General features: G+C 49.0%; 1 protein-coding gene across 29 annotated transcripts in view; it reads right to left on the minus strand.

Annotated features, from left to right (window-relative positions):
• EXD3 (exonuclease 3'-5' domain containing 3) overlaps nucleotides 1-19,511 on the minus strand; it is a 295,827-nt gene that overhangs the window by 94,103 nt on the left and 182,213 nt on the right. Inside the window, exons 22-23 of one of the 29 annotated variants that reach the window (XR_008579989.1) lie at nucleotides 18,667-18,983; nucleotides 14,840-18,180 (exon numbers count right to left, since the gene is read on the minus strand). The exons of 26 other annotated variants lie outside the window; for them this stretch is intronic. Coding sequence is in view for 2 of the 3 variants with exons in the window: in XM_054848359.1 (XP_054704334.1) it covers nucleotides 18,132-18,180; nucleotides 18,802-18,983 (231 nt within the window). In the remaining variant the exon portion in view is untranslated. Of the gene's footprint in view, nucleotides 1-14,839; nucleotides 18,181-18,666; nucleotides 18,984-19,511 lie in introns of those variants that run through there. 2 more of the 29 variants (XM_054848359.1, XM_054848363.1) reach the window with 2 other exon arrangements.

Consider the following 19,511-nt stretch of genomic DNA (forward strand, 5'->3'; position numbering starts at 1 on the left):
CTGGCGCGGCTGGCTGCGGCTTTTTGAGCTCCCTCCTCCTAACTGCTGCGCCCAGCACCGTGCTTCTGGCCTCCATCACCTCGCACTGCAACGGGCCTTTTACGCAGGACCAAAATTAAAGGGTTGGCTGGGTGAGGAGAGACATTTCAGAAGGCAAGGACCAGCCTGCGCGTCTGGGAGCAGGGAGGAGGCGGCAGCAGGAGCCCGCCCAGGCCAGCGAGTCCCCCAGCGTGGTGGGGCAGGGTGTCTGCACAGCCCCCCCTTTGCTCAGGAAGAAGGAACAACAACAGGAAGAGAAGAGAACTCGCTCAGACAAAAGATAAACAGACCAGCTAGATAGTGAAGCCAGAAGTTGCTAATTAACCTCAAATTGCTTCAGAAAGGACTCCAAGTGGAGCGTTCCCTTCTGAAACGCGAGCAGGCAGAGCTGTCCCAAAACATCTGCCGCCACGGCCCCGCTTTGCCTGCGCTGCAGCCGGGGCTCCCGCCGCAGTGTTTCTCTCGGCAAGCCCTGAGCTGTCCTAGCTGTGAAAACAGGAGCAAGCAACCCAAAAAGGAGCTGCACCTTGCTCTTCGCTCAGCCTAAACCTTGTTTGGGTTCAACAAGGATGGGCTGGAGCCCTTTTTGCCTCCCACCAGCAGCAGGGACCCTCTCCCTGCACTCCCACCGGCCCCACACTGAGCGCCTGCAGGAGACGCCTGCTCCTGGACGGAGCTGCGTGCATCTAAGCAGAGCTCGGAGCAGCAATGCACCCCGAGCAACCCTCCTGTGCTGCAGCAGCGCTAAACCCAGCAGGAGTTCAGTTAATAAATAAAGCCCTTGCCCCTGCTGAGCGTATTTCATATGCTGCACGATAAGAAGATTTACAGAAGGGGCTGAAGCGCGGTTCCCTCAGGCAAAGGAAATAAATGAGAGAGAAAAATTAAACCGATTACTCAAACCCAAGGGCCAGTCAGGAACAACCTGGGCTCCTCAGAGCAGGAAATGACACTCAGCTGAGGATCTGTGTGCATGTCAGGATGGATTAGGAGCCTGTCAGGAGCTCGACATCAGCTCTACAAGACGATTATGTGCGAGAGGACTGCAGCAGGGCTCCGGACACCAGAAGCACCATTACAACCACTGCGGCCCCAGAGCATCTGCCACTACCTTGGAAAACCATGCTTCTCCTCTCTCCACCAAACATCCCTGAAAAATGATGCTAGGCTGAGATGCCAAATTTGGCTGCAAACCCGGGCAAGTTTTGAAGCTCAGCTCCTGGTGAAGCACAGGGATGCGACGCCCCTGCTCTGCCCATGAGGTGCCAGGCTGTGTCTGCTGCTGCCGCCAGATCCAGCTGGGTTTGAGGGCCAAGGGGTAATTCCAGTCCTGCATTAGTCAAGGAGAGATTTTGGCACCAGCCAAAATGGAAATAGGCCTGCTTCTAACACTCTGGTGTTAGTCTGGTGGTCTAGATATGCAAACACATTAAGATTCTGCGTTGTCCAAATATTTTTAGCTAAGGAAGGGCTACGAAGAAAGCCTTCACCTGCAGATGGGTACGCCAGCCCTCACGTTTCACCGTGCAGAGATACTGCTGTAGGATGATGATGGTTTGGATTCAGAAATGCTACTGGTTCCCAAATCTCTAGTGTTCAACTTGCAGTTGCAGGAGAGCGACACAGAGCTCAGCTCAGGCTACGGAGCAGCCCTGGGATCCAGAGCAGAGCCAAGGCAGGTGGCCTTTGCCACGGCTACCCCGGAGCGCTGCAGGAGAGATGCCGGCAAGACCATCTTCCCAATGTATGTCCCTGCGCAGGGAGCTCCGCCAGCCCAGACAGCGTGAAGCCATCCACTTACACCAGGGTGTGACTTACTCTCCATGTGAGCCACGGGGTGCCTACACCTGAGGATGGCCACGGGGACTAGCAGAGGAGAGCCGTGCTGCCACCCATCCCACCGGCACTCCTGCAGCTCGGCCAGCCGTGACTGCAGCCTCTTTTTTTGGAGCACCTGATGAGGGTGAAGGGCGATGCAGCAAATCCCGAGACACACAGAGAGAACCCGATTAATCAAACAGTTCTGCTTTTCATGTGTTCAGACCTTGAACACAAATCTCATTTCCCCCCACCCCCAAAACCAGAGGCTTTTTCCTGCAAAAATGTTTGGTCCTAAAACTCTGCAGAACGTCAGTGCAAGAGATTACATTTATCATTCTGCACTGGATTTTGTTTTCAATTTCATAACAGTTGTGGTGGGGGCTGAATACTGCCTGCAAAAATAGCACAACTTTCTTAAGCCCCGATTCTCTTTGCAGTAGAAAGGAGTCTTAGAAAGTTCAACCTAGCTGCTTTCCACTGCTGTGGTCTCACTTCATGTTGTGTCGCAGATGCTGCCCTTCCATTTGCTTTGTGGATTTCCTGGAAACTCCCAAATTCTTGTCTATAAACACACTTTGAGAGCAAGTAAGTCCATCTTATGGTAACAACCTAATGCTTTCAGCTTCTGGGCTTAAATCCTGCTGGCCGAGCTCTTCTCTGCTTGCACTCGAGCAGTGCGGCAAAAGTCTAACAGCAGGAAAACCCTCACTGTGAAATGACTCTTGGGTGCTGAGCCTCAGCAAATCCTTAAGAGTTGTGGTGTACTCACAAGTCATTTGTTTCATCGCAGACTAAAATCCCTCTTAACAAACACTTCTTCTGAAATGAGTAAGAACATATGAGCTGATTTCCATGCAGTCGGGCACCTGGACCTTCTCTCTGAGGTAAAGGTCCCTCTTACCTGAACATCTCAAAGCATTGAGTGGGTCACAGAGGCTCTCCCAAAAGCTGGTGGAGAGAGAGAGAGAGAGAGGGACCTGCAGCAGGTCACTCACATCCCCACATGCCTCAGGACCAGTGGAAGCAGCCTTCGAGATATCCATGTCTCTTCCAGGAGCTTAGTCCAAAGTTTGGGGACAAGAATGTGACCACAAGGATCCTAGATCTGCCACTCAACTTCAAAGGGAGCCTCTGCACTGACTTCAGAAGGACGTGAGATGGGCCCCAAGAGAGAAACATTTCATGTAAGCACTCGCAGCCCTTTTCTATAGTCCGATCAAACTAATATCAATCCTGCATCAACCCCAGGGACCCCAGAGATCCTTTCCAACATCAGTTGTTGAAGGATTCCCAGTAATTTTCCCGTTTCTTGTTAAAGCCACAATGGTTAGTATGGGCCCTTCGTCTCGTTCACTATTGCACAGTCCTGAAATACCCGGTGTGACTTTGGGAATGAGAAACAAAAATCCAAAGCGACAATTTAGACAAGCATAGTAAAGTGATAGATAATGTAAAAATGACCAAACTTTGGAGAGGTAATACATACGGGAAACTGGGTGTCCCACCTGTGAAAAAAGGCTCGGACACTTCTGGTGACCACTGAGCTATTACCACAATTTGCACATAAAGTGACCAGGGCCGGACATCCTAACTATTCTGATTTACATAATTAACACATAAGCTATCGAAAGCCCGTCAGATTTTAAATGCGCTAAAAACATTTTACAACTTTCTATGCTGGTGTAACCACTCCCCGTGAAACGCCCATCCCCTGTGCCACCCTGCCGCCTCCTCTCCCTGCCACCGAGCCCAGTGCACACCACTTCTCTCCAGTCTGCCTCTCCTGTTGAGGGGGTCACACTCAGAAACCCGTTCTCAACAACTGAGTTGCATTTAAGGATTTATTGAGGCAGGTTTCCAAAAGCCTCCCCGTTCTTTTCTCCTGGGGGTATACCGCAACACTGTGAAACATTACCCAGCATTGGTAATCTTGCAATTAAAAAAAAAGCACTAAGAAAATAAGAAAGCATCCCAATATCTGTCATAAAGCAATAATGGATTGTACAATCTACGGATGAAGCTCGGGCAAACGATTTGGGTATTTGACAACTAAGGAAGAGAAAAGTTTGGATGGGAACAGTCCCACTGGCTGAGAACATTCTCACGTCTGCGCAGGGATGGGAATAAGGCTCAGCATGGCTCGTAACTGCGATCGCTGCTTCTCTTGCTAAACTTCACTTTTTTTTATTGAGAAAAATACCTAAGAAATTATAGCAAGCAAACGAAACAATCAATCCTTGTCTTAGAAAAAAATCACAATGTCACGATAAGGTGAGATAAGAAATGGTGGAAAAGTTATTGTATCAATGTTGATGAGAGCCCATGCGTGTTACGCAGCAAGAAAAGCAAATGACTCCTTCTCAGATGGGAGAAAATGCTTCTTCTCAGTTGGAGAAAGAAAAACAGAAAGCGGCTCAACTGCATCTCTGAAATTGAGCAATTTACTTTGCATATTTGGCAGCAAAAGTTGAAGAAGCAGTTTATAATCCAGGGTTTTCACACAAATGACAGGTTCTTGGTTCTCGAAGGAGTATTTCATTTTGGTATGCTTTTTTAATTAACATTCTAATAGTATGTTAGAATTAAAGGAATACCATCAACTAAAAACTCACATAGCTGTTTGAGCATTTTTAATGGCTGGTGTCGCAGCAATCCCTCGGCTGACGGTAACTGCAGCAACATCAGAGAACCACCATTTCCCTGGGAAGTCGGGGGTTTATACATATGGTTGAAGCATTTTCCGTACAGCCAGTACCTTTGCCAGGCAGGTCCCCCTCCACGCAGCTGCAGGGGACAAGACTTGAAGAGGAGCAGGTAGCAAAGAACCCAAAAGCTGTGGATGGGCAAGGGCTGCACGCAATACCTGGGGTTTAGTTTTCTTTAACCATTTCATTACAAAGACGTGAACTGCTCTATATTTCATTGTTTTTAAATGTTGATCTTAATTGCACTAAGGTGGAAATTATGTATAAAACAACCTGCAAAGTTCCTTTTTTGCCCCAAGAGTTGGTTCTGTCTTTCAAGATATGGAACAGCCAGAGCGAAACACATCTAAAGAGACTGAAAAGGGCAGAAACAGCTCAAAATTGGTGAGATTCTCCCAAAGAAAGTAATTTTTTGGAAAGGAGCCGTACCAGGCAGTTCCCCAGGCAGCGATCGGGGCAGCAAAGGGAACCAACTCTGCTGCCTCTGGAAAGGAAGGGAAAAAAAACCCACGAGGGAAGTGAAACTGTGACAATTTTTAAGTCCTAGGGACAGAGTCCTATGACTGGGCACAGTCCTGTGTCACATGAAAGGTGTGGGAAAATGCTGAAGCGTTGGTTACACTCGCATTTCTGGCTTCAAAAATAGCCTGAGAACCAAACCATTACTTCATAGCTGTGGCAGCTCCCATGCGCAGCGCTGCCAGGAGGGTCTGCCGAATCCCAGCCCGACCGGCGCGGGCAGGATCCCTCCCGCACACCTGGCCAGGGCACCGAAACGCGAATGCGGCTCCTGCGCCAGAGAAACAGCCCTGACTCCACCAGAGTTAAGACCCAGGCCTAAGCACTTGGCTGGAATTGTAAGTGAATTTAAGCTTAGAGTTAAACCTTGAAGATATCCTGGTGAGTAAGGCATTTTCCAATTATCTCATCCAGCGTATCCAATCGCTGCGCTGACTTTATAAACTGCATGAAACCGCACACAAATTACACCGACACTAAGAACAACATTTAACAGGGCTGCCCTTTGCGGTGCTATCCAGGTTTATTCTCTCTACAACTCTGTTTACTGCCCACATCTCCCCATATTACCCAGCCTCCAACATGAGACATAAACAGGCAGAAATCTGGCTATTGGTGCTGAGGACAAGATTTTTTTTTTTTATGAGTTCTGATGGGGATAATAAGAACAAAATTGACTTTTTTTTTTTTTCAGAAATGGCTGGGCTGCTGGTGCAGAGTGTGCCCCGTCAGAAACCATCCAAAATGCCTCGAAAGGCGTTGCATGTCTCACTGACACGGCTCAGCACGCTCTGCATCTGGATGAGGCTCGCAGCTTCTCTGCCGTGGGACAACACGGCTTTCTAACTCAGATAAACCTTCTCTCCGCACGACTGAAGCTCTCCCACGTCCCACCTGGATGGAGCCCACCAGAGCATCGTGCGCAGCCTGGGGAGAAGCAGGATGTGCTGCAACGAATGGTCAGTCATCTCCAAAGAAAAGATGGGAAACATCCAGAAAATAAACAGGACAACTACCTGCGCAACCCAGCCGGGGTGCTCAGCCCCTGCGCTCTTTGCCAAAACACCAAGGAGGTGCAAGACACCCTCTTGAGAAACCATGGCTCCGTGCTGCGGTGGACTGGAAGGGAAGAGAGTCCCGTCCGCCTGTCAAGCAGCGACCGCCTGTCGCACTCTTGCTGGTGTGCCTCTCACCCCAAGTCCTCCAGAGCTGTCACTTGCAGGTGGCCACAATGCCCTTCTGGGCAGCAGCAGCTCCTCTGCCTCGCCGTTTGGCCAGTGGTGGCTGGTCCTCAGAACTCTTCTAATGCCACGTACGCGTGTCAGCCCGAGGGAGATTTTACCCTGCCCTGCAGTTACGGTTGTGAGAGCTGTACGGTGCTTCAGGAGCAAAAGGAGAAAGGCAATCTGCAAAACACGATGTGCACACAACCTTGCTCCCATCTGCCCACGTGCACCCCGGTGCAGGAGAGATGATCTCCATACATCAATCAACGTAACACGCTGCAGACTGGGTGGCACTGCAGCAAGCAGGGGGACCCCTGCGCTTAGTGCCACAGTTTGCACTGACACCTGCACTCACAGCGGGCTGAAAGTGGACGGGGGACTTAAAAGACAGCAAGAGCATCCATAAATGGATGAAAAAAGTAATGAGAAAATATAAAACCAAATGCATTCAACATTTCCAGATACCTGCCAAGCAGTTTAGCTACTCAGTGCTACAGCAGGGTCATACCCAATGTCCCCGGGCTGCTTCTACATGAGCAAAGTGACAAGGAAAAAGGGAATAGTGGAGAAACTATTGGCTCTGGCCCCGAGGGTACTCTGCTCTCTGAAGACCCGGGTCCATGTCAGTCCTCGTCCCCTTTCCTTGTCAGCTCAGGGTGTTCTGCCACCCAGCCCAGCACACGCTGCTCCCACGTTTCTGCTGACACAGCTGTTTGTTGACTGATGCGGTAAACCAATTCAGTGAACTTGTTTGTGTTGCATGTAACCCTGCAAAAAGACAAACCATTTGCACTCCGTATCTTTTTTTAAAAATCTTATTTTGCATGCTTTAAGTAGCTAAATGTAGTTTGCCTTTTTTCCGTTGCTTCAGCTGTCTGGTGGCCGTGAGCACCTGCTCATTACACATCATTTTCCAAGGTAGGCTTCTAAAAGTGATTTTGAAAATAAGAATCTGTAAAAGCTCAAAAAAAGGCAACAGCACTTCCTCTTCAGAAGGGCGCAGTAATAACTGAAAAGGCGACTCGTGAAAGAGAAGAGGAGCACAGACAACACTGATGCTAAAGGCAACCACCCAGGAACTCAAACAACAGCTGAAAGAGAAATGCACGGCAAGGACCGGGCTCTCAACGGCCTCAGAATGTGTGACATCACAGGTATTTTTAAACTGCATCTGAAAGCGGTAAGCACCGATGTTTCCTGCGATGGGTGAGTTTGCAGCCAGACAGCTCAAGGCTGGCCACCAGCAAGCGCTCAGGTTCTTGTAGCCCACAGAGGTCAACGTCCTGTTGTTTCCCTCTATCTCTAAGGGAAGAGCACGAGGACAGATGCACGTACCCGTACGGTCTGAAATGTAAAGACCCAAGAAGAGGTCAGAGCCCCACGGGGACTGAACGGACGGAGGCTGCCGGGCACAGACACTATTAGACAGCTCTCCACAGTGCTTTCAGCGGTTCGTCATTTTAAATTTTATCCTGCTGCTGCTGCTTACAGCTGCAAGGGTCTGGGTGACGTGAAGAGGAACAAGAGTCCTTCCCAGACTGACCACCTCCATCCCATGAGGCTCCTGGAGCTCAGGAGCTGGAGGCTGTATTTTTCCCCTCTCTTTGTGGTTGGCATGTAAGAGATGGCTCCACAGGTTGTGAATTCCCTTATTCTGTCATCTCCATCTCTAGATCTTGTTTTCCCTAGATATCTGAGCTCTGAGCCAAGCACTGCATGATGTTTAACACATGGGCATTCAAAATGAGGAAGGGTGATGAACACTGGGTAACTCTTTTTCCAGTGATCTCATCACTATGGTTAAAAAGGGGAACTCAGATAAGCTTTGTGGTCTAATACATAGAAATATCTATATTCCTTAGAAACAGAGTTTTGAAGTTCATGTGCAATGGCACACATAATTTACATGTACAGACACCACGACTTGTTTCTCAAATCAGGCCTCTGCATTCAGAAATTCTTTGCTAATCTGGTGTCTGTTCATGCGTGTATTCAAATTCCTAGTGCGTGTTTGCACTTGTTACGGTAACTACATGCAAGAATCAGGCACACCTTGTTTGTGCATCCTTACCCAGACGGTTGCATATTTGGCATGACTGTGAAGTCCAGACAGCATTTATGAATTCATTAAACCACTTGACAGAACCAAACGCTTGGGGTAAGAACAGGCAAGAAGCAGCTCTGCTTTGTATCACTTAACGTGAAAAACACGGAGGATTGACATCTTCCAGCCTTGCCTCAGCACACGCCATTTAGCCTTTTCCCCTAAGGATGCTTAACGGACTCCTGTCACTCCAGAGCTGCGAGAACATAGTACCTGCAGCACAGGAAACTGGGAAACTCTCTGCATGCATTGACCTAAACCGGCCTAATTTATTCTAGTATCATAATTCTTAAAGCTAACTATTGCCATAATTACTTCCATGTATCTCTCATTCCAACAGGCTGCTCCTCCTTCTCAGCCAGTAATCCTTCTCAGAGTCACTCACTGAAGTTCCAGATCATTTAATTTCAAAACCAATTATACATAATTAGAGGAATTTCTACAGCCATTGCCTTTATTGGATGCACAGGAATGATCTGTAATTCATCTCCACTGATGGTGTCCCTGAAAACGCTTTGAAAGAACTTTTAAGAGTTCTGAAAAGTTCCTTCAAGACAAATTTGTCTCCTTTTTTACCCTCTTTTATCTAGGGAAAATACCTGATATGAACACAGGGTCTTCGGTTCTCAGTGCAGGCAAATTTAGAATTTATTTCCAGCTTCACGTCAGACGCAAGGCCGGGGCCGTTTCAGTCACTGCTATTGAAACTTTCCGTGGTGATGCAGCAAAGATGGTTTAAGAGCTGTTGGTGAAACAGGATGAGCACAGTTTGTGTTTCGACTGGCTCGACAGAAACCAGCGGATTTGTTCCTTGCCCCACTATAGCCAGCAGCAAGACTGATGTGACCTCAGGCAGAGAGCAGGATTTTTCACAAAACACTTCTAGCTTAAAAACCCAGACCCTGTAGCTCGCTTTCCTAAGCACTGGGCTCACACCAAACTCATCTGCGTCCCCCAAACCTCGGTGCGTCCGGGCTTTCCCCGCAGCCCTGGTTCAGAGACCTTGTGGAATTCAAACCCGATGAATTCAGCCCGAACATTTCGGATTTTCAAAAAGCACCCAGGAAAGCTCTATGATCCAGGGAGAGCTGACTTACAGCCGCTGTCCTAAGGCTCGCTGCCTTGCAAAATGCTGCTCTTGTTTCAGAGGAAGGCAGCTTCTTTCCAAAAGAGAGGCTTGACCTGGGCTGGTGCCAAGGACGGAGACGGGCTGCGTTGTGGCTGTGATGGTGGTTACCAGCTTCTCGCCTGCAGAAAGGCGGTTCACGTTGGAAAGGGAAAGAAAAGCATCGCTGGCAAAAAGCGGGAGCAGGGCCTTAGGCGGCGGGTTTCTGGGCAGCTATTCCTGCCACAGCATCAGCACACCCCGTCTGCGAGACCTCTGTGTAACTCTCGGCCTCGCGCGGGTGCAGGAGCACGTCGGGCTTTCTCTGGGTGTGCAGGTGCTTTTATCACTTGGGGGCAAATGTCTGTGGATTATTTAATTCAGATGATCAAATAAACCTCACATTGTCTTCTACATCACTCCCCACGTGAATCCTCTTGCTCTGCAATTTGGCAATTACTGGCAGACAACTTCTGGGAAACAGATTTTGAACTTTGGGGCTAAAAACAAAGTAATCTGTATTAGCTCTGAAATGAGAACTTTTCTTTCACAGTGGTTTTACACTAGCACAGCAGGGACCTGTGCGACAGAGCCATCCGCACCTTCTGCTAGAAGTGAGTCCGGTATTTGTATATACAGGCAATTTGATTTTTCTATGTAAAAGAGAGTACTACTGTCACATGCCTTAGCTTTCATGCAGATTTTTTCTGAATGTTTTGCAGTCCTCTTTCCAATTTTGATAAAAGAAAGTTACTTTCAAAAGTAAAGGCTTATCATTTCTGGTGATCTAAACAGATGTGACTTGACAAAGGGGTCCATTGTAGGGCCATGTTAGTGCTTTATTTTTTAACGATGAAGGCTTTGGTTGTTTGTTATGGTGAGAAATAGTTTCCCCTCCAGATAGCCCCTTGAGAAATTCATGAGAGAAAATCCAGACTGTGAAAAGTATGGCTTGTGAGGAATTTGAAACAACATGACGGGGGAAGCAAATCATCGTGAAAATCCTATTACAGAAAGCTTGGGCTCATGACCACCTCCAGTCCCGAGTTCATCCTCCCCGACCCCAGGTGAGCCGTTTCGCTGTTGTCTGTGCGGTGCCTGTCCACAGGAATCAGAAACATCCAGCCTGTCTGTCCTTCTGCTGTCCGGAGACCCGCGGTCAAGGCTCTCACTGCCTCCGCTGCTGCCCCTACACAGAGGATGACGGTCTCAAGCCAAAGGCGAAACAGCGCGGGAACGAGTGAAACCACGGGTCAAGGTAAGGAGGGAAGAGCTGGCAACGCAACTGACTGCCGTTGCGCAATTCCAGCTAATCAGACACAGATACAGACGCAAGCTGCCCGTGAACACTTCAGAGAAGTTTACATTTCAGCGGGGTTTTGCAGCTGGACGGTGATGGCTTCGCATGCAAAGCTGATTTCTCCAGGGTACAGCTCCAGAGAGGTGTAACCAGCACAGTGCCTCTGGAAAGCTCCAGTTTCTGGTCCATTTTCAGGTTTGTTCCCCTTCCTCCCAGGCTTCATTCCATGCACATGTTAAAGTGCTCTGCTATATTGTAATTGAAGTATAGTTCAATAAGTTTCAGTTCTCATTTAAGAGTTCATTCTTTAAGACAGCGGAATAGCTTGGGTTCATGTCAGAACAGTTTTAAGGCCTCCAGCATCAAAAATAATCTGTCATAAATCTAAAAATACCAGCTTTTCAGAGAGGAGATGTGAGATGCCAAGAGATTTCACACACACGAACAATTGGGAGATTGGGCTTCAAGTTCCATTTGCATTTTTTCCACGATTACCTAACGCTGGACCCAGCGATCTGATCTGAATCACCTCGAGATTTTTTTTTTCCTAACGCTAAAGCATGGTCTCGGCATCCCTTGGGGGAGCACACGTTTCCTTGCCTGCCGCAGGAGGCGATTACAGCGGCAGGGTCGCCAGCACACTGTGCCCAAAGCTCTGGCTTTTGCACGGGGCTTTCCAAGAGCTGGTCTGCAGCCACGGCTGGGTCCAGCTACCGCTCTGCACCAGGAGAGACCATCTCGATACGCAGCGAGGGAGATGAGTGCGAGCACAATGAATCCACAAAACTGCCAGCGTGCAGGAAATTGGCCAATTATCTAGCACTGACTTTTAGCAGAAACCATACAAAGGGATCTTTATGGATGAGAAGGTCGCAGGAAAGGAAGGAGAGAGGCGAAGATCGGGGGAAATGAATGGCGTGGTGAACTACGACCAAGTATTTATGACCATCCTCTGAAAGGTTGTTCTTAGTCCAGCTTATAACTAGCGACTGCATGTCAGGATTATGTAGGAGAACTTGTTAAAATAAGCAAAAAAATAGTTGGTGGATATAAATGCTCTAAATCACAGCAAGAAATACTGTCAGCAGCTTCGCTTCGTGTCTTTCTCTTGCATGCCATGGCAGCCATGGGAAGGGACGAGGGCAGAAGCGGTGTGCTCACCTCTTGGGCATAAGCTTGTCCTCCTCACCAACAGTCCCGTAGGACCACTGGTAAAGTCCTCAAGGGATGGTCAGGGTCCGTCAAACCTCAGTGCATAGATTTAAACTGGAGCAAGATGCATCAAAACAGTAAGAAAGGGAAGGGGAGACGGACGGCAAGTCTCCGCAGCTGGCAAAGATACCCCGACCCTACGCAGACAGGCCCTAATTACGCTGCTGCTTGGCTAAAAAAAATTATGAGAAAATAGCCACTGAAAAATTCCTTTTTCTGTCCGATATTGTAAACACAAGTTCAGCACAGGAGACTCCACGGGAGAAGATGGTTTTGATGACTTCCAGCCGTGTATAGACCCCGCAGACTCACTTTCCAAACAGCCTGTTATCACTGCGCAGGCAGCTCATTTATTTGCTGAACGTTCTCATTTAATATAACTAATCAGTCAAGATTTATTTTTCTCTGATAAGGCACAGGAGGGCACCGCTAAGGTTCTGGCTTCTGTCTAGCGGTTAATGCCGAGCTAACGTTACGACAGGGCTCTAGCACCCGTGTGTCCTGGAGGACTACCTCCAGAAACCGGGGCTTTGCCACTGACGTTCCCACAGGCCACGAGACGGATCACTTCACTGCCTGGGCTTCTCCAGGAGTAAAAATGGGGTCTTCCAGCCAAGTAGTCCAAGACATGCAAAGGCGGGTGTCCACGACTGTCAAGAATTGCCTGAGTTTTTAACCGAATGCAAGCATCACATGTGCCCAGAGCATCTGGAGCTGCACAGGAGACAGGATTTTGGGACAGCAGACTGGGGTTTGTGCTCCAACCTAAAGCCCTTTTTCCCTATGCTGGCCCAGAGGACACTCTTATCCGGGGGCAGCGGTACCAGGAGCCTGGTGCGGCAGCTCAGCCCACCCTCAGTTCTGGAGCGGCAGCAAGGGGGGCAGAGCTCCCCCGCACAGGGCCCAGGCTTCACGAAGAGCCGAGATCATCATTGGCAGATGTACCTTCCCCAGGGCTCCGAAATCTCTGTCAGCAAACAGAAAGCAACTGGAAGGGAAAAAAAAAAGACTAAAAGAAAGCCTGTATTTGAAATATGCTTTGTTTTCTTTTAAAAAATCCAGGATCCCATCCAGTTTGAAAGAGGAGGCAAGCACTGAAGCAAGCTCTTTGTTTTTTGCATTAGTTCAAGAAGAAAACACTTTTTTATATATATTCCTCCGAGGTTTAAATACTGCCTCTAGCCCCCACTTTTGGCACGCAGGGAGCAGGTCACAGGTAGCACAGCAAACCCGCAAAATAAGCCCTGGCCCTGCAGCCCCTCTCGTTAACCCTTCCCAGCCCCCGCCCCGCCACCTCCCGCAGTGCTCTGGACCTCGGTCCTGCACGTTGTCCCTGGCATGGTGGCTGAAGGACCCACCACCCTCACCTGGGTGGCACCTGCCTCTGCTCGGGAGGCTCCACGCTCGGCGATGCCTCCATCAGCACCCCCAGTGCCCCTGGCAGCTCTCCCCTCATGTCTGCAGCGCTGAAAACAGGCAGGAGTCCCCAAATCCTCAGAAAGCCGCCAAAGAGCAGCCGAGAGCTTTGCTCAGCCCCGGCGGGGTGGGAAGCCCCTCGAGCGAAGCACTGCCCTTGGCCAGCCCCGGCCTCCAGCGCTCCCCCGCATGCCCGAGGGGTCACTCCCCCTCTGCGGATCGCCCGGGGCCAGGGGCCCTCTGCCCGGAGCGAGGAGACGCTGTTTGACAGGGCTCTGCTTGCCGAATCTGCCCTCACGCAAACAGCACGGCGGGCTGCGTCTGGCACCAGTGGAGGGGTAATTACTGTAATTGCTGAAGGCATCAACTCGCTCCCCGTTTTCTCTTAGCTGCACCGACCACGCAGGTTGAAGGGTGGAAGGGTGAGTGCCAACTGTTATGGTGTGAAGCCATTTTCTATTAAGAGCTCTTGTTTTTCATGGCTTATAAGTTACCGCTCCCCGCCTCCAGTCCTTTGGGTTGAGATTTGTCATGCTTGTTCTTAACCCAGTGGAGAATTTCTTTAGGAAAGTTCAATAGTATAAGTAGCAGCAATTATTCATCTGGCTTTCGTCATGGAAGATAACAGATATCCACAGAAAGCTGCAGTCTCTGCGAGGGAGGTGGCAGAAGAGAGGACTTCTGCCCGGCAGAAGCACAACCCAGCATGCCCCAAGGTTTTCCAGGAGTAAATCCAGCAGCAATTCCCGTACCCAGACACCGACAAACGCCCACCCCAACGCAAGCATTTCATGCAGTCCCATAGGGCTGGTTTTCAGATAGCTGAGCATGAAAATGTGATGATCATCAGCTAATCAAGACATTTTCCAGATGCATCCTAGGTGCAAGCGTAAATTTGCAACCTGCTTATAAAACCCACATGACCCAAAACTTTGGACTTGGCCCGGCGAGTCCCGAGTGAGACACGGATTCCCGTGCTTGCACAAGGAAATGCCATTTACAAATGGTGACAGCTCTGCTCGCCATGTTCCGAACTGAGTCCCCTGCGCCTACCGAGCCTGCGTGCAAGCTCCCATTCAGCAGAAGAAGAAATAAAAGAACTGGTTTTTTAACTTAAAAAAAACAAAACCAAGGGACTCAGACGCTAGCGACCAAGTTAGCGAGACATTATGATGGAAATTTCAAACGAGGAAATGCCAAATGTGCCAAGTGCAGAGTCCCACCCCACCCCGTCTGCATCCCACGTGCGTAACGTGCCCTGTCCCCCGCTTTGCAGACTGCCATAAAGTGAGGCAGAAAGGGGCTTCGTTAACTTCTGTGGAAAATAATACAGCTTTGAACATCCCAATTTTGTTTAGTTTAAATCTTAACCATAATATTTATATTAATGCTCTTTATTATAATTTATTTTTATTTAAACACGTACACAGAAGTAAAATAAAATAAAGTTGTGTTAGGCTGTTTTAAAAACAAAAACCACAAACCAGATAAGAAAGATAGAAGACATCTTTCATGTGGAGAGATGGCTGTGGGTCACTAGACACTAAACCAAGAAACAGCAATTTGTTCCTACACCAAGGAACAATAAAAAGGCATTTAAACACTTAGACGAGGAGTTGTGAAGGCAGAGCAGGATTAATTCCATGGGAAGGAATGATCCCTCACTCCTCCACTTGAGCACAAAAAAGAAATATAAAAACCCACAACCCTGTCTCATTTCTGTAGGAAAAAACAGTCTTTTTTGTGCTTTGGAACAGAATGTTGCTTTTTCACATCCATTAATTCATTTACTAAATGCTGAATCTCCCCACAGATTTTAAGGTTAATAACATTTTGCTTGGATAAGTCCTCGTTCTGCCATCACACACCAAAATGACATTAAATCCCAAGCTAACGACCCCAAGGGTCGGAGGATGCACCATGTTGGTACCTGAGTTGTTCCAGTGATTAATCACATTATTTCTCAGTGTGTCACTCCCCAGCAGCCACCAGCCCCAAACTCTTCCCACCTTGACATAAAACGGCTGATCTCACAGGAAACAGAAAAAAAGAAATGCCAATAGCTGCTAATAGCAATAGCTTAAACCTTGCAAGGACTCGGCCATCTCCACTGGTGACTCAGAAGAGGAACCACAAGCAGCAGGAGAACCACGGCACTATAAGGTCAGGTAAAGCAAAGATGGGAAATGGGCCGATCTGGGATAAAATGGTCCTTTTTTAAGAAAATATAAACTCACTGTAAAATGGCAAGTTCCACTTTGTGTCCTCTTATGCAAACCTACTCCTGCCTTGATGCTTCCGACTCCAGCCAGCACCTGGCCACCAGCAGCCAGCACGGCAGCGGCGTGCGTACCACGGCCAGAACGGCATTTATTGAGTGATATCAGAACTGAAACAGTGGGGGAAGCAAAGTGCGGCCGGGATGCAGCGGGCTGGTCCGACGGCGCTGAGCGTGCACGCGGCACATCACCCAGGGCGAGCGGGGAGCACAGCTTGGTGCACACCAGGATGGCTTCGTCGGGGGGAGGCAGAGCCGTGGTCATCCTCCGCAGCTGGGCACAAGTGAGAAGACAAACCTGGGGAAGGTTTCTGTTCTGGAGGAAGTCTCCAGAATAGCAACACTAATTGACAAATGCTTCTAAAACATTGTTATACTCCTGTAACGACTACGGGGCCCAAATGGAAATGACCTTCCTCCCGAGGACAAGGATTACGCTGGTGACGGACACAAGCCCTCTCCTTTGAACACGCTGGTGAGCTGCAGTCCCCGCAGGCAGCAGCCTATCGTGTGCGTTATGGAATCGCTACAAGCTGGTGCTAGAAACAAACTTCAGTCTGCTGGACCTGCACGTTTCACAGCAACATCCCAAGAAAAGAAAAACTGAGGAGTAAATGGAATTTGAAAATTGCGTTGGTAAATAAAAATGTTATTATTAAACAACTAAAATGCACGTCCACACGCTGCAAAGACAAAGGAGACACTCAGCCCCATGGTCATCGACACAGGAATATAGTCACCTTCAGGTGCTCGGCTGGTGGTGAGCACCACGCTCGCTCCACAGGAGACCATGGTCCCTCAGACCCAGATGCAGCCTGAGAGAGGACTCCTGTGGTTTGGACCACATTTCTATGTCCCAGCTCCCACCCGCTGCTCTCAGAGAGCGCCGCTGCCTCAACCAAGAGGATATCTGAAATAACAACCCGGAGAATAACACTCTGCAAAGCAAATGCTTTCCTCCAGAGGTGCCTGGAAACACTGAGGGGGCTGGTAGCTCCAGGTGAGGAGAGCATGTGTTTCAGGCCATGCCACAGCCAGCCAAGGGTGAGGGTGGAGCATCATCATCTGCCCGTGAAACAGGTCACCATGAGAGGCTGAAGATCAGAACAAGCTCACGGAGCTGCCCATGTCCCCTTTCAGCATCACATCCCTGCCTCTTCCCTGTTGTGCCTGTTCCAGGTGGTGGTGATGCCACGGCAAGTTAGCTGACCGTCCCCCCACGGGGTACCCTAGCTCCTCCAGCAGCTGGGGGGGTCTTTGCAGTAGGGTCATTCTGAGACGACACTTTCCCTTTCCCAAAACCCCACTAAAATTTCCACTTTCTGGACAACAGCAAGCTGACTACCTGCTGGCTGTGGCTTTTTTGCCACGAGCTGATGCAGGGTTGCGAGCTGCCCCTGCCTGCGGCACTTGACCAGGAGGTCCTGCAAGGCTTTCACCACCTCCTCGCAACTCCTGCAGCATCTTTGCCTCTGGTCTTGGCAAATGCCATTTTGTCCCACTCACGTTCACTGGAGCGTTACTGCAACGGCCATTCTCCACCCAGGCCACAGCCACCCGCTCCTCTGCGCCCTGTCCCTGCCTTTCCTCTTACCCTCAAACCACCATCAGCTGCTTCTCTGGCCTCTCCCATTCACACCCATCACTTCTCAGTGTTGAGGGGCCAGTCTCACTTCTGGTCCATTCATATCTTGTTGTGACATTCAACTGCCTCTTACTGTCAGAGAAGTATTTTTACATTCTCGCCGTCTCAGGAGGGTTGGGACCTCTGCAGCTTGCTGACCAGACCTGTCTCCTCATGCTCTCCCTCCTGTCTCCATCTATATACTTACAGAATAAATTCTGTGGGGTAGGCACCAGCCTTTTGCCCTACGCACTCACCATATTACCATTACAGCACTACTAGCAGTGTTCCTTAAGAACCAAACGTCAACCCCATTTCTCACACCCAGAAGACATTGCAGGCTGGTGTAAGTCCCTGCTTTGCTGGCTGCTCACTGCCTTCCTAAGAACAACGTGGAAAAGAAGCAAAAGCGACTCAAAGATATGCCCAACTAGCATCATCTGGATAGTCTGTCCAGATAGACTCCAGCATAGACTGGAGTCTCATGCTGAAGGAAGATCAGCAACAGTGATGGCCACATCGCTGAGCCAAACCTTCCAATATTAATACAATTTCAGTTAGAGGCAACCAACAAGAAATAGTCACAGTCCTGTTTGAGACATACTGCTCACACAGCCTGAAGCTGTTCTTCACTGAAGAACTTCTCCTGTGACCTTCCTGCGACAGGTCCTCTCCAGGAGAGGTAAGACGAGAGGGAGAAGAGAGCAGGAAGAGCTCAGCAGATGTGGGGCTGTTTCCAGTCTTTGGAGAGTTGGAGCTCCACTTCCAGTTTCGGCTGTGACTCAGTGGCAGTTTGAGCTTTCATCGGAAAAGGAAACACTTCTGACTTTCCTGGTTGCAGACAAAGGAAAGATTCTTTAGTACTTAAAGAGAAAGCCAAAGCTGCTTTCCTGCCTCAACTTTTAGTTTTTAAATTCACGTCATTTTTTTACTTTACCTCACTATTTTTCACTGTTCAGTGTTAACCACACTAAACCTTTCAGACAGCCTTTCAGGCATAATTGTGACCAGACCAGAATTAAGTGCGCTGTGTGCTAGAGGAAACAAAAGGACCGGTTAAAGATTTGCAGCCACTCTAGATAAAAGAAGAGGGATATTTTAATTAGAGTGGCCCTTCTACAGGTCATGTCCAAACCACATCAAATACATATAAATATGGACTGCAGGAAATTAAAGTTGGAGTCTTAAAAATACGAATAAATCAAGGAATTCTCAGGCTTAACTTTGTCCTCTGATCCCCAAGGTCTCCTTTCCTGATCCACTTTCCTAACACGAACAGAAAGTTAGTCGATCTGCCAAAACAGGCTGTGTTCTCACCTCCATGTGCCCGCACGGCCCGAAAGCAATGAGCTCTCTCTCTCCACACCGCTGCCTGGTTGGATGTGCATTACTGCAATTATTTCTCTGGTCACAATGGGCCGAATCAGTCCTACTCAAAAGGCATCGGCTCACCAGTAGGCTTGCCTCCTCTTGCTGGGGTTTTGGGCGAATGATGCCTCTCCCACCCCCGCGGCGCATCCTGGGCTCCTCAGAGCCCCCTGCGACGCAGCTGCAGGGCACTGTCCTTGGTGTCCCCCTGGAAGATGCTCTGCTGAGCCACGCTGGAACAAGAGCAGTGCTTCCTCCTTGGGGATCTGTGCAAAACAGCCAGAGGTAAAAATCAGTGCAGAATCAGAAGACCTCAGTAAATGAGAACAAACTAAATAGTTCTGGATTGTGTAAATCGGTCAGCTAATGCCAGTCATACTTGAAAAGCAATACTTCAGTGGTACTGCGACAATAACCAAGGGAGGGATGTGGCATTTCCACACTGAAGAAGCAAAGGGTAAAGATGGGGAGGATGTCAAGTGAAAGTACGGCAGAATCAAGTGGCTTGGAGTAATAACTGTGTGTTTCATAAGCTAGATATCAACACCCACCCCTCTTATCTTTGCTGTGCACAAAAAAGAGGTGCTAACCTAGCTAATGATCATAGACTCTGGCTTCAACACAATAGAGCAGGCACTGCTCGCTCTTCCAAGGGTGAAATAAACTGTCAAGTGAATTGGAGATTAACTATCCAGATGTAAATGAATTCATTGCTATGCAAGTGATAGGGCTCAGGCCTGGTTTAGTGCAGGATGGAGTCAGGTTTGGAGAGCTCTCTCAATGGCCAAAGAATT

This window comes from Grus americana, chromosome 20, assembly GCF_028858705.1.
Source record: "Grus americana isolate bGruAme1 chromosome 20, bGruAme1.mat, whole genome shotgun sequence".
In the NCBI taxonomy this organism is placed as follows: domain Eukaryota; kingdom Metazoa; phylum Chordata; class Aves; order Gruiformes; family Gruidae; genus Grus; species Grus americana.